General features: G+C 38.6%; 1 protein-coding gene across 1 annotated transcript in view; it reads left to right on the forward strand.

Annotated features, from left to right (window-relative positions):
* The window catches only part of GARNL3 (GTPase activating Rap/RanGAP domain like 3), a 199076-nt gene that overhangs the window by 77508 nt on the left and 108208 nt on the right, over positions 1-13360 (forward strand). The window contains exons 6-10 of the mRNA XM_065418845.1: positions 3405-3523; positions 10742-10806; positions 12366-12429; positions 12700-12726; positions 13125-13200. Coding sequence (XP_065274917.1) covers positions 3405-3523; positions 10742-10806; positions 12366-12429; positions 12700-12726; positions 13125-13200 — 351 coding nt within the window. The remainder of the gene's footprint in view (positions 1-3404; positions 3524-10741; positions 10807-12365; positions 12430-12699; positions 12727-13124; positions 13201-13360) is intronic.

Below are 13360 nucleotides of genomic sequence, written 5' to 3' on the forward strand. Positions count from 1 at the left end.
TTGATGTGAGAGAGAAGCTCCAAACCCAAGAAGTCTTGTCACATTCTTTCAAGAATTCTAGTGTTCCTCACTTTTCTATAACATAAAAATGTTTTCAGAACACTTTTTGTTTGAGGATTTTTGTGTTTCTACTTCTTGTCCCAGACAAAATAAGGAAATACACTTGAAGTGTATGTGAATTGTTGAAGGCTAAGTTAATTGCACATCAGGAAAAGTTTAGGCCCAGTTAAGACTTGAGTGAAGGTTCAGGTTAGTTTATATCATATCTGAAGTGGCTTACTCAATTGTCCTTGTTCTTTTTCACAAAATATCTTCCAGAACTGGCCCATTGAGTTGCCAGGATCTCACTAGGTTAGTCATTTAGGCCCCTACTTGGCTTTGTAAGTCTAAAAATAGCAATTATGTCGCTCCCTATAATGTAGCAGTATTTTGTGAGAGGGCATATTTGCAAAAGATTTTAAGGGAAATCAGCGGAAATGGCTTTTCTTCACAGATTTTATAGGAAAGAACTGAGATGGCAGAATCCTGTAGTTTGAGAGACTTGAAACATAAACTTTACAGAACAAAACAAAAAAAATCCCTCTCTTCCCCTTGAAGCTGCAATTCCTCAATAAATTTTCTCTTACCTCTTCTAAATTTAAACCATTGCTCTTGGTAGTGAGGATCTGCAGCAAGTTTTTGATTTCCATGCTTTCTTCATTAAGTCCTTTAAAGTTGTTGACAGAGTCAGGATTTCTTAATGTGTTTGCAAGAGTCTTTCTTCTATTCATTTTGTTTTCTAATACACAGCCTGAAATCGTAAACATCTATTTCTGAAAATCATTTTTACCTTTCTGTTGCTTGTGTTTCTACAGTGCTTAGCACAATGTCCATGACAAGGGCTCCTAAGCACTACCTCAGTACATACAAACAAATAAATAAAACGCACAATCTGGTTTGTTACTGTAGGGATGTTCACTAGGGCTAGGCTGTATACACCAGTCGGTTATTGCAGGATGTTCATAGCTGCTTCCTTGTGCATACTAGGTGGTTTTGAATTTGCCTATTAGTGCTGGATAGCTAGAAAAATATATTTTTAAATAAGAAATTTTCTTGGAAAAAATCTCTCAAAATTACTTGCATTTTACAAACAGATGCAAGAAAAATAGAAACTTTAACATTTGACTCTATTGATAGTGGTCCTTTAAGTCATGTTCTTAAAAATAACCTAAGCCAAATTTCGGAGGTATTTTGGAAGCTGTTGGATCAACTGAATATTTACTTTTGAAATCGCACACAGCACTGAAACTACTCAATGGAAATGCTGATTAAAGAATGGTGTTGGCTGTAGCATATCAATTTATAAACTTTAGAAATGGAAAGAGCAGGAGTTGTGCACTGCATGTTATCACATTTGGGAACTGCTGAGCTTCCAAGTTCATTAGCATGCTTTGCAAGTGACATATTCTCAGTTTGGCCTGTTTGGGGGAGAGACAATGAGGAGAGAAAAGGCTTGACCTAATGCTGTCATGGCCTCTCCTAAAAGAAAGCATCATGGTTACTATTTATATAAACATATAAAGGGTAGATGATCTGTCAGTACTATAATAAATCCAGAAAGCCAAGTTTTAAAGGGCAGGTGAGTTGTATCTGCATAGTGAAATCAGATCTCCACAGAGGATCAACCTCTTGGAGTCAGCAACAGTAAAAACAGGACTGCTTGTCAGCTTTGCTCTCTGCAAATAGTATTGGTAAAAAAAAAAAAGAAGTGTATTTATTGTTATTCATAGAACAGATTTTCAGTAGGTGTCTAGCACATTTTAGGGTAAAATTGTGGTGGCCTTACTCATGTTAGTTATCTCATTGATAGAATCATAGACATGTAGGCATGGAAGGGACCTCAAGAGGCCATCTAGTCCATGCCCCCACACTGAGGCAGTATTATGGATACCTAGACCTTCCCTGACAGGTGTTTGTCTAACCTGTTCTTAAACACCTCCAATACCAAGGATTCCACAACATCCCTTGGTAACCTAGTCTGGTACTTAACTATCCTTATAGTTAGAAAGTGTTTCCTAATATCTAACCTAAATCTTCCTTGCTGCAGATGGACAATTACTTCTTGTCCTACCTTCAGTGGACATAGAGAATAATTGATCACCATCCTCTGATAACAACCTTTTACATATTTGAAGACTGTTCTCATGTCACACACACCTACACCCCAGCCTTCTTTTCTCTAGGCTAAATTTTCAGCCTTTTCTCAAACATTTTGGACCTTAAAATCATTAAAACTTCCACTGAAGCGGACATCTCCTTTGTATGATGCATCTTGAGTCCATAACACCAGCTGCCTACTATTAATGTTTTGTCAGTTATTACATGTTAAATGGAAGCTTCAAGGCAGCATTAAGTTTACAATTATAATTGCAAAAAGCCAGGAACTTGAAAATATTAAGGTTATAACACAGTTAATATGGTCATATTGTGCATACTCTGTATATTATGATGTACATAATGACATTAATATGACAGATACACATTTGAATAGAAAAACAAAAATACATCTGAGTTAATGCTGTAGGAACCTTAACTTGCTGTAATTAAACGCAAAAACAACTTATAGCTGAGATTTTAAATGTACAAAAGATTGGAATTTTAAAGTTGTTTCCCACAGAAACGGAAGCTCAACAAGTTGTAAATATATAATATATAATATTTAATATTGTGGTAAGGTGACTGAGGCATAGTTGCTGTTGGAACCATAATTATGAATTCTATGACCTTTCTGTGTGTATTTAAAACATCAGACCTTTCATAATTTAAAAACATTTTCTCAAATCATGTTTCTTCCTTAAAATCAATGGCATCCTTATTTGTTTTATTAGGCTTCAGTAAAGCCATTATTGACCAGCATAGACCAAATGTTAAATGCAGATGTTGTGTACTCTGGGACTGGGCATACACACTGAAATTGCTACCCACATCAGGGACACTGTTCCAGGTGTAGTGAGCAGCATGACAGAGAGAACAAAACCAAGAGTAGAGAAAGGGACAAAGGATAGAGTAAGCAAAAGGAATGGAAAGTGTTTAGTGGGGCTTGAGAGAGTTCAGAGGAAAATGTGACTGAGATGATTATAGGACCTGCTAGAATGAGGAACTCAAACTAGATGCAATAAGTAGAAGAATTCAGAGGGTGGTGGAGTGGTGGAAGCTGGAGGAGTGGCAAAGAGATTGAACAAGAGAAGTTTATTTTAATCAAGGCAAGAGATCACAGTACATGGACAAGGGTTTCAGCAGCGGGAAAAGTGAGTAAGGAGATTTTGGCAATATGCTGCTGGAAACCTACCAACAATGTAGTTCCTTTTGTAACAATTGATTTTTCCTTGTATAATTGTTTTTCACTTTTCATGTTTCCTTTTCAGTTCATCAGAATTACATAGGTACAGATGCAGAGAAGAACCCTTTTTTTCTGTCTGTCGTGCTCTCCAACCAAAACAATCAACGTGTCCCTCAATACCGCTCAATTCTCTGGAAAAAAACAGTAAGGAACAAATACTAATTGTTGCCTGCCTGCCTGCTCTCCATGGTTTTTTAGGGCATTTCCTTCCCTCAGTTGTACCACTGAATTCTTAACATTTTTCCATAGCTACTGTGCTGTGGTTACCACAGGAGATACATATATGGTATGAGTAAGCCCAGAAGAGAATGCAAACAAATCTCTGTAGGGTTCATGTGTCCAGATGCTAATTTTTTGTCATCCTGGCTTCCTTCACCTACAGGAAACCTTTGGATTCCCTGCTGACCGCCTAAAGGTCATTAACTAGGTATTAAAACTCACTTCTTTTTAAGTATTTACTATTTCCGAGCACTGTCAGTGTGGATAGCTTTATATAAAACATAGGAGAAGGAATGGTCCCTACTCCAAGGACCTTCCATTCCGCATTTAGCGAGATCATACAGTTTGGACTGTCAATATGTTGGATGACTTGCATAGAAGTTCAGTCACAAATGGGCATATTTTAATTATTCATTGTAGTGAATTATCATTGAAAAGCTTCACAGAAGTTGTATTTCAAGAAGATATACAAATGCATAGAGGGTGGATGTGTGGCCACAAGGAGAGAGAGGAAGATCCATGTCTATGGAATAACATAAAAGGAGAAGTAAAGATGAGAGAAGAAGGATACAAAGAGAGTGTTTAGTTAGTAAGGTGGCTTAGGAGAGCAGACAGATGGGAGTGGGAGAAGAGAGGTGAGATACAGGCAGGGATGTAGTTGTCAAGGGCCTTGAAATAGATGATGACAAGAAGGCAAGATGAAGCCAGTGAAGGAGGGGAGTGACCTGGGCAGAAGCAGTAGAAGTGGTTTAAAGGGAAAAGGGTATTGTAAAATATGAAGTGTTGGTAGAGTGGCGTAACACATAACCACTTAAATAATTTATGCAAACTAAAAAAGCAAACAGGAAAATTAGACAGATTTATACAACTCCCAGGCAGTGAGAGTACATCAAAAGAATATCACCCAAATACATACTTCCTGTCTCACGTGTATTGCAGAAGAGATTTTGGTCAATTCTTGGTGGTATTTGCTTCATAGGAATCACACCATCCGTATTGATTTGTTCCATGTTTCTTGGCTCTTGAGTGGACTGTCTTTACAAAAAACAAAATTAAAAATAAAACCACCAAAAAGGAAATAAAAAAAAATTGAGATAACATAAGGGGGGAATGTTCTCTTCATTCTGCACTTTAGACTCCCCCATTGTACAGTAAAAATATGATGACAGATGGAAGAGTCAGTTACTTCAAAATACACTAGTCCAAATGATTAGCAATTTATGGCTGCTGCATCAGTACAGTGGGCACATTTAAGTTCATTCCAGTTCTCAAGATATTACTGGTTTTAGTGGTATTATCCATTCTAAATATAGGAAATATAATTAAAACTGGAATTAACTTTTTAATGCACCCACTGTATGTAGGAGAAAAGCTGGACAGTGTACAGATTATATAGTTTTGCTTGTGAGTGTTTGATTCTACTGGATGCCTTAATAGTCCTGTGTTTGTCATCAGAAGTGCCACATATGAACATCAGCTGCAAATAAATAAAAACTCTTGAGTTTCCTTGGTTTTTCTTTTGTTATTTATCTGATATGGTTCTTTAGTGATGTGATCATTAGCCAATAAAACATTTACTCACAGAAATAGTCTTCCAAATAACAATTTTAGTGGTAACTTTTTAATGAATTTTGGTAACCTCGCAGGCTGAGTTTGAAACAAGATTATGCCCTTGCTGTACCCACCTACTGTGTGATACCATATGACATCCACTACATAAAATGACTGAATATGTACTCAAACTAAGGACTGTGGGAACATTTGCCATTCAGCAACCATTTGATCAACTCTTCTAAATTTTCAGGAGCAGGTATACAATAGTTAGAGTTCTACAGCACAGAACTGATGTGGTCTAGGTGTGAGCCTTGTAGGATTTCCTTCTGTGGGTTAGTAAATGACTGTAAAACTCCACCGTGTGTTCAGGAACTATTGAGATAAAGTAAATAATAAACCTCATGCCATTTTACAAGTCAAAAGAATACCAGTGGTTTTATGCAGAATCAAAATTAAAGTGTAAGGTCAGCAAAGATGTCTCTGGGAGTCTAAGTAGTCCACTTTAAATAGCTTTACAGAAACCTACTAAATGGCTTTATGTCAATGGAATATTTTCTTCCAGCACCAGGACGAAAACTGAGACATGTTGTTCTTCAGTCTTTATTTTTCTGTAAAATATTTTGCTGTTGTATTGTGTTTTGTGATTCTAAAAAATGTATTTATTTTCTTTGTGATAGGGCTGGGAACATAACCGGCTGGATTGTTGTTTGTCCCCCTGTATAGGAGATGTAAGTGGAAGGGAGGCGCCTTCTCCTTATTGTCTCCCTGGCATAACCATGTAGTGTCCCAGCATCATAATGTGATCCATTATGCTCTTGACCCTACTACAAAGAATAGACACGCTTTTGAAAGGTCAAAATAACATGCATTGCAACAGCAAAATATATGCTCCCTGGTACTGCCTCCTTTCCAAAGGGGGACACAGAAAAGGTGGGGCCATGGCCCCATTCCCCTTCACACAGTCTATGGAACTTATTAAATTCCTTGGAGAACATATATTCCTAGGAGCACCAAGCTGAATTGTGCTTCCCAGAGTTCTTCCTAAGGCACTGCAGCTCCATTCCACTCCCAGAGTGGGCCAGTACTAATAGGTATAGTGTGGCCCACAGTTTAGAGGGCTGATATTTTTCTTTCAGAGTTACTGTTAGCTGCTCTCTGATTTCCTCCCCCTCTTTTTTTTCCTGAATTGTGTGTAAAAGCTTCTAAGATGTTTACAACATATGTCTCTCCTTCAAGTGATCTCTGCATATTGCCTTTTGTAGGATGCACTGACAGTTTGTAGCTGAGATGGAACCTTACTCATAGTGCCTGTTGGAGGACTCTCAGGCCCTTGTCTGCCCATTCCCTCACCATCATGAAGTTCTAGGGTAGGGGTCTCAAAGTCCCGGCCCGCGGGCCATCTGCGGCCCGAGAACCTCCCACTGTGGCCTGCGGAGGAGAGACACATGCAGCCACGCTGCCGGCAATGTCTGCTGCAGGCACTGTCCCCCGCAGCTCCCATTGGCTGGGTGAGAGGGACAGAGATACCATCACTAGTCGTCGGGCAGAGTCAGCCATGGAGGCAGCATCATTAGTTGCCAGGCAGAGTCAGCCATGGAGGCAGCGTCACTTTTTTCCACAATGAATATAAACAAGTCAAAATACTGAACACAACTATCTGATGCACACCTTCCTGCAATCCTGAAGGTTTCAACTGCTAGTTACTGAGGCCAGACATCAACAAACTGACAGGACTGAAGCATTGCCAGGTGTCTGGCAAACACTAACATCTCTCTGGCAGGTGAAGAATTGTATAAAGTTGTATGACAGTTTTATTATTTCTAAGAAATTCAAAATAAAAAATACAATATAAATGTTTTCTTTTCTGAACACCATCTTCAGTGACATTATTGGCCCTCTGGGAGGATTTGAGGACTGGCACTGGCCCTAAAGTAAATTGAGTTTGAGACCCCTGTCCTAGGGGCTAGGCTACAAACGAAGGTTTGGCACTCTGACTGCCTCAGTCTCTTCCAGCACCAGCAGTGGTGGATTGGGAACCAGACTGAACCTGTGGTCTAAATCTTTCTTCAAGATAGCTATTTTATTAGGCTTTAGATATAGCTATTGTTTATAGTAATTTAGTATAAGGTTTTATTAAAATAGATTTTTAGTATTAGATAGTATAACTTCTTCAAGGATTGGTTCCATTCTGGAAGAAATCCTGATGGCAGATCTGAAGATCAAAAAGCCAGGAGTGAGGACAGAGACAAAACAGGCTTCAGGCTTTACTCCTTCAAGAAGTGCTAAAGCCCGCTTAATCCAGCACAACAGTCAATTTCAAGAAGATGCACAGACTAGCTTCGGTTCTGGATACATCTGTGGGGAATTATCATCCAGCCACGTGGAGAGAGGCAGCCAGTAGCCCTGCAAGCACACGCAGGAGAAACCTGAAAGTGAAAGGAAAAAATGAACCACAAGCAGCCCTTTAAAGCTTTTTATTTAGCAGATTGTGCAACTGGGAGCCAATCATGTTCTCTGGCGGGAAATTTTTTTTAAAAAGCACAAGCCACACCTCCGGAAAAGCTCCAAAACAAGCAACACGCTGCTTAAAGAAATGAGTAGGCAATTGCATACACAAAGAAGCCAATATACACTTGCTGGGAGTGGGCTTGGCATAACATCATCAGTTCCACCATCCTCTTTGGTTCTGACCCATAAGAAGATACCTAGAAAGGATCCTAAATCCATGGATGAGAAATCTAAAAAAAGCCCAGTAGAAACGGCCAGTGTGAGCACAGCTAACCCATGAATAAGAACCTCCTCAGAACCGGAAATCTTAGAACCAAGTAGACTTAGCACATAAAAACTCTGCAAGCAGAGTGAAAAAACACTCGAGTGAAGTAGCAAATATTATTACAAACTCAATTATGGGCAGGTCTACACTCCAGCAGGGATAGACGCTCTGAGATTGATTCATTGGAGGTCGATTTAGCGGGTCTAGTAAAGACCCGCCAAATCGACTGCAGATTGATCTCCAGTCGATCCCTGTACTCTACCCCCGATGAGAAGAGTAAGGTAAGTCGAAGGGAGATTTTCCCGTGGTGTAGACCCTGCGGTAACTCGACCTAAGGTACGTTGACTCCAGCTACGTGAATAACGTAGCTGGAGTTGCATAGCGTAGGTTGACTTACCGCGGTAGTGTAGACATAGCCTATGTTTGTCATAGTCAAACCAAAAATTGAAGGATCTGAATTTATCATCAGCAACACAATTAGAAATTATGAATGTTGTGCCAGATCTACATGTCGGTTCCAGTCTTCTTACACAATCTCCTGTTACTGTTGTGCTCACAACTGTCACTCAGATCTGATGCCTCCACCTTAATTGGATGCAGGAAGTGAAGAATTGAGAAAGAGGAAATCACCTTCAGAGTCAGAAAAAAGAAGGGTAGAGGAGCACCATGCCTGGCCTCTGCTTTAACCTCCTAAAACTCAGATTCTCCTAGTAAACCAGTCTCTCCAGTGCCAGGACCACTGCTGTTGCCTCTGTGTTCTGGATTGGATCTGGAATCAGATCTGCAATCTGTAGACAATTACAAGCAGGAGGTGCTAGCAGTTTGTACGTCCTTAGAAGAATCTCTGGCTCTCAACCAGTCCATGAGGATCCTTATTATGGATAATGTTATGAATTGGATTTGGCTGTGGATTACTGGCCAGACTGGAAGATGCCACCGTCGAGAGGCCCTTGTTGGCCATCCCCAGATCTGCAGAACAGTGTACAGTTTCAGTCCCCTCTAGCACTTCCAGAAACAGTTCCCAGAGATTTGAAGATACCAGATCCATTGACAAAATATAGAGGGAGACCAGTCTCCTACTCTGTCATACAGTTGTTTTATAGGAATTTCAGGAGATGGATCCTGAAATTAACAATCAAACATCTCCCAGAGCACTGCCTCTGCATTGTGACCCCACTCCCCACCTAGAGTGGCAATAGCAGCTGTCCCTTCCCATCTCAGAGAGGTATAGGCAGCAACATGGGATCCCAACTTAAATAGACAGTCCATGGGATCCCAACCCTTATCCTAGCCCTAGATAGGCAAGGATGGTAGCAAGGTCAACCCATCCTCAGCACTTCCCAGCACTTAGGGTGTATATGATTAGCTGGATGGGCTGGTGCCTATTGTATTTTTTCTCTCCTGCTATGCTCAGTCTTCTGATGGTTGGATGTTGATGGAGTTCCCCAGACCAGTAGGTCTTGGATTAATATCCCATTGAGATGAATGAGATAGTTCAAACCTCTCAGAGCTATTGTCTCAGGCTCTCTGCAAACTCAAGGAGATGTTACTGTGTTAGTTAGTCAGTTCATGTTTAAGTTTTTCTTCCCAACCATGGGGACTAGAAACTTTTTAAAATGAGAGCTCAGATTCTGCTGTAATCGCTTGTCTCCGGGAGCAGAGGTCCCAGACACAGGGCTGTAGTGCCTATGCCCTACTTAAGCCACCCTTGTGTTCAGGTACTCAGGTAGCTTATCTTTCACAGGGGCTAATATCAGATGCTTTATGGGAAGGTTTAAGAGTCTCCATAATGGGTAGTTAACTTCATCTATAGGCATGCTATTACTTTTTTCCTAACCCAAGACAGTTAGTGATTAGATTAAGTCCTGATGCATGAGGATTTATATACCTTATGAACTTTTATCCTAGCTAATATAACTGAGAATATTTTTATTATCCACCTAAATATATAATATTTTATTTAACCCTGCGATTATTGCTGCAGTATCTTGTAGCATTGAGTTCCAAAGTTGAATAATGCATTTTGTAAAAATATTTTCTTCTATTTGTTCATTTACTGGACTTAATTTTTGTTGGCTGTTCCTTTATTCTTGTATTATGAGACTGTAAAGAGGAGCACCTGACTTACTTTCTCTGTACAATTTAATATTTTTATACTTGTAGGACGTTACTTCTTATGTGGGCTCTCTAAACTTAAATAGCCTTAATTTTTTTAGTCTCTCCTCCTGTGGAAATCTATCCATGCTACTAATAATTTTCATTGTCCTTATCTGCAACACTTCTTTAATTCTGAGATGAGTGGCCAAAACTGAATACAGTATTCCAGGTGAAGGGCATGCTATCAATTTATAAAATGGCATTATAATTATAATAAAGCTTAATATTTTGTTTTGCTTTTTTTGACTACCACTGCACATTGAGAAGATTCAATTTAGCAGTCCATAGTGATACTCAGTGACAATTTTTCCTAAGTAGTTATAGATAACTTACAACCCATTAACATGTATGCACAGTTCAAGTGTTCCTCTCAATGGGCACTGTCTTGCAATTGTCTACATTTTAATTTCATCAGCGCTCATGCTGTTAAGTCATCTAACATTGTTAATTCCCCCTGCAGTTCCTTACATTCCATTATACTCTAGATTAGCCTAAATAATGTTGCATCCTCTACATGTTTTGTCACATCACTCTCTTCCTCCCCTTTTCCAGGTAATTAACAAATATATTTAGATAACATTGAGGATGGGATCCTGGTTTTTAGTTTGGTTTAGTTTTCAGTGTTTGATTTAACTTCTTCTAGTATTTTTCCTTTATAGGGTACTCAGAAAATATGCCTCCCTTACAGTCCCACGAAAACATTATCAGTGAAATCTATTTTAAGGTAAATATTCACAAATGAGTTATCATTAAATGTATTTGTCTGTGCCCTATTTTCCTTTTCTGTCATTCAGAAGCTTTATTTCTGTTCATATTTTCTTTTCCATTATGGCTGTAGAAAACAGTGAAACAAAGAATACAGTTCTTAAGGAAAGCACATATATGCAAGATGCCTCCAGTCCAGGTGCTATAGAATGCCAAGTAATAGCCTCGTGAAACCTCTATGGCAATGGAGAAATACAACTCTAAGCACCTTTTTGGGGGGGCAGAGTGTGTGTGGGGGAGAATATCTTCAAGTTAGAAATTTGGCACTAACTGGAACTAACTAATTGGTGCTTGAGAGAAAGTGATCTTGGGCTTACTTGTGGACAGACCATGTGTTGTTAAAGGTCTTACTCATCGTAATGTATACATCTTACATGGGCCTCCCCGCCCTCCATCTAGTCTTTTGTCCTCCTATCCATGAAATGCAATAGTTAACAGTGTTAATTTTAACATTTAGAATATCATTGGTATATGATTTCAGAGTGGTAGCCATGTTAGTCTGTATCAGCAAAAACAACGAGGAGCCCTTGTGGCACCTTAGAGACTAACAAATTCATTTGGGCATAAGCTTTCATGGCCTAAAACCCACTTCATCAGATGCATGGGGTGAAAAATACAGTAAGCAGAATATATATTCTAGCACATGAAAAGATGGGAGTTGCTTTACCAAGTGGGGGGTCAGTGCTAAGGAGGCCAATTCAATTAAGGTGGAAGTGGCCTATTCTCAACAGTTGACAAGAAGGGGTGAATGTCAAGGGAGAGAAAATTACTTTTTGTAGTGACCCATCCACTCCCAGTCTTTATTCAGGCCTAATTTGATGGTGTCCAGTTTGCAAATTAATTCCAGCTCTGTAGTTTCTCGTTTGAGTTTGTTTTTGAAGTTTTTTTGTTGAAGAATTCTTCAGTTCCCACTTCGTGAAATCCTGAACTGTTGGGTAAAACAAGACTAGGAGAGAGATGGTGGATAAAATTACATATAGTCAGAGCTGTAGATAAGGACAAGTTATTTTTGTCTGTTTAATAAGTCATATTTTGTATTTTTCTGCATATACAAAAGTTTTATCATGTTTCTTATGTATACAGTTGACTATTTTTCTATTTTCCTGTGTTGCTTGTGCATATTTAGGTTGTAGTTTTATGTCAAGCTTAATAATACACCCGTTTGTTTTGATTTTCACTTCCCTTATGGTACTTTTTAGGAAGCGTAGGAAAAGTTTACAAAACAAAATTCACTATTGTGTCATATTAAAAGGATAACTATGATGTTCCTTAGCCCAGAGCTTTATATGCAAACAAAATAAGATTTAACGTGCTGGCAATGCAATATCTTACTCATTTCTTTCTCTAAATGCCCATGCAGTAGTCAGTGTCACTGGAGAAAGAGATCATTAGAATGCAAACATATATGATAAAATGGCTATTCAGTTAATTCTTTATGTGCAGGTGTGTATCACTAAATGGCTAATATTGAAAAAATATCCTTTCTCTCCTACAAAATCTATTTTAATTGCATTTCAGTGCCATGAATCTTGACAAATTTGAAAAAAGCCCTAGGGAAATTCTTCACCCTGAGATACAAAAGGTAAGAAAGAGACTGTTTTCTTCCCTCTTGTGTTTTAGAATACACTATTTATAGAAATAAATTATACTAGTTGTTGCTCAGTTGCAGTGGCAGGACATGATAGTGCAGATTACAGTTCTGTGACATTGCCAAAAAACATTGTGGCTTGAAGTGTATTGAAGTGTCACTTGAAAAGGAAAACAACTTTGATTTTTAAAGAAGTGGAAATAAGATGGTTAGATCTTTGTTAGGGTGCTAACCAGGCTTTTTTTTTTTTTTTTTTTTAAACAGGATTTACTGGTTCTTGAAGAGCAAGAGGTAAGTGTAAACTGATCACTTTGAACTCACAAAACCCATTCAGCGAATATTAGCTTTGCATTTAGAATAAGTTCCCCTTTATTTGTAATAACTGAGAAACCAGTCATTTCTTGTAACAAGGACTGTAATGTGAGGCACTGTGGAGCGTGCAAAGCTGAAGATTGTCTGTAAGTTCCATTGTGAATACATTTAAGTAAATAAATAGAATTTCATCATATGACCCAAAGATAAATTAGTGGAGAAAAATATAAAAGTGGTATTTGTGTAACACAAGGATATGGGCTATATATTTCCATAAGTAGGACTTGTATACAAATCCTTAGTGGAAAAATTATAAGAAAAGTACATTTGCTGACCTTTCCTGATTAACACACTATATCCCTGTTTTTATTTCTCAGGGCTGCGTAAATTTTAAGTTTGGAATTCTTTATGCCAAAGATGGTCAACTTACAGATGATGAAATGTTCAGCAATGGTGAGTCAGCTTTTCATCTGGTAATTGAACACTTTTGACTGCCCGAACGGAAAAACAACAAGACTGCATATTGACCCTGTATATTGACTATGGGGAAGAGAGATGGCTATTAGTGCTACGCTAATGATGGGTCTTTTCTGTGTGCAGGACTTGCAAACTT

The sequence above is a fragment of the Emys orbicularis genome, chromosome 18 (genome assembly GCF_028017835.1).
Source record: "Emys orbicularis isolate rEmyOrb1 chromosome 18, rEmyOrb1.hap1, whole genome shotgun sequence".
NCBI lineage: Eukaryota > Metazoa > Chordata > Testudines > Emydidae > Emys > Emys orbicularis.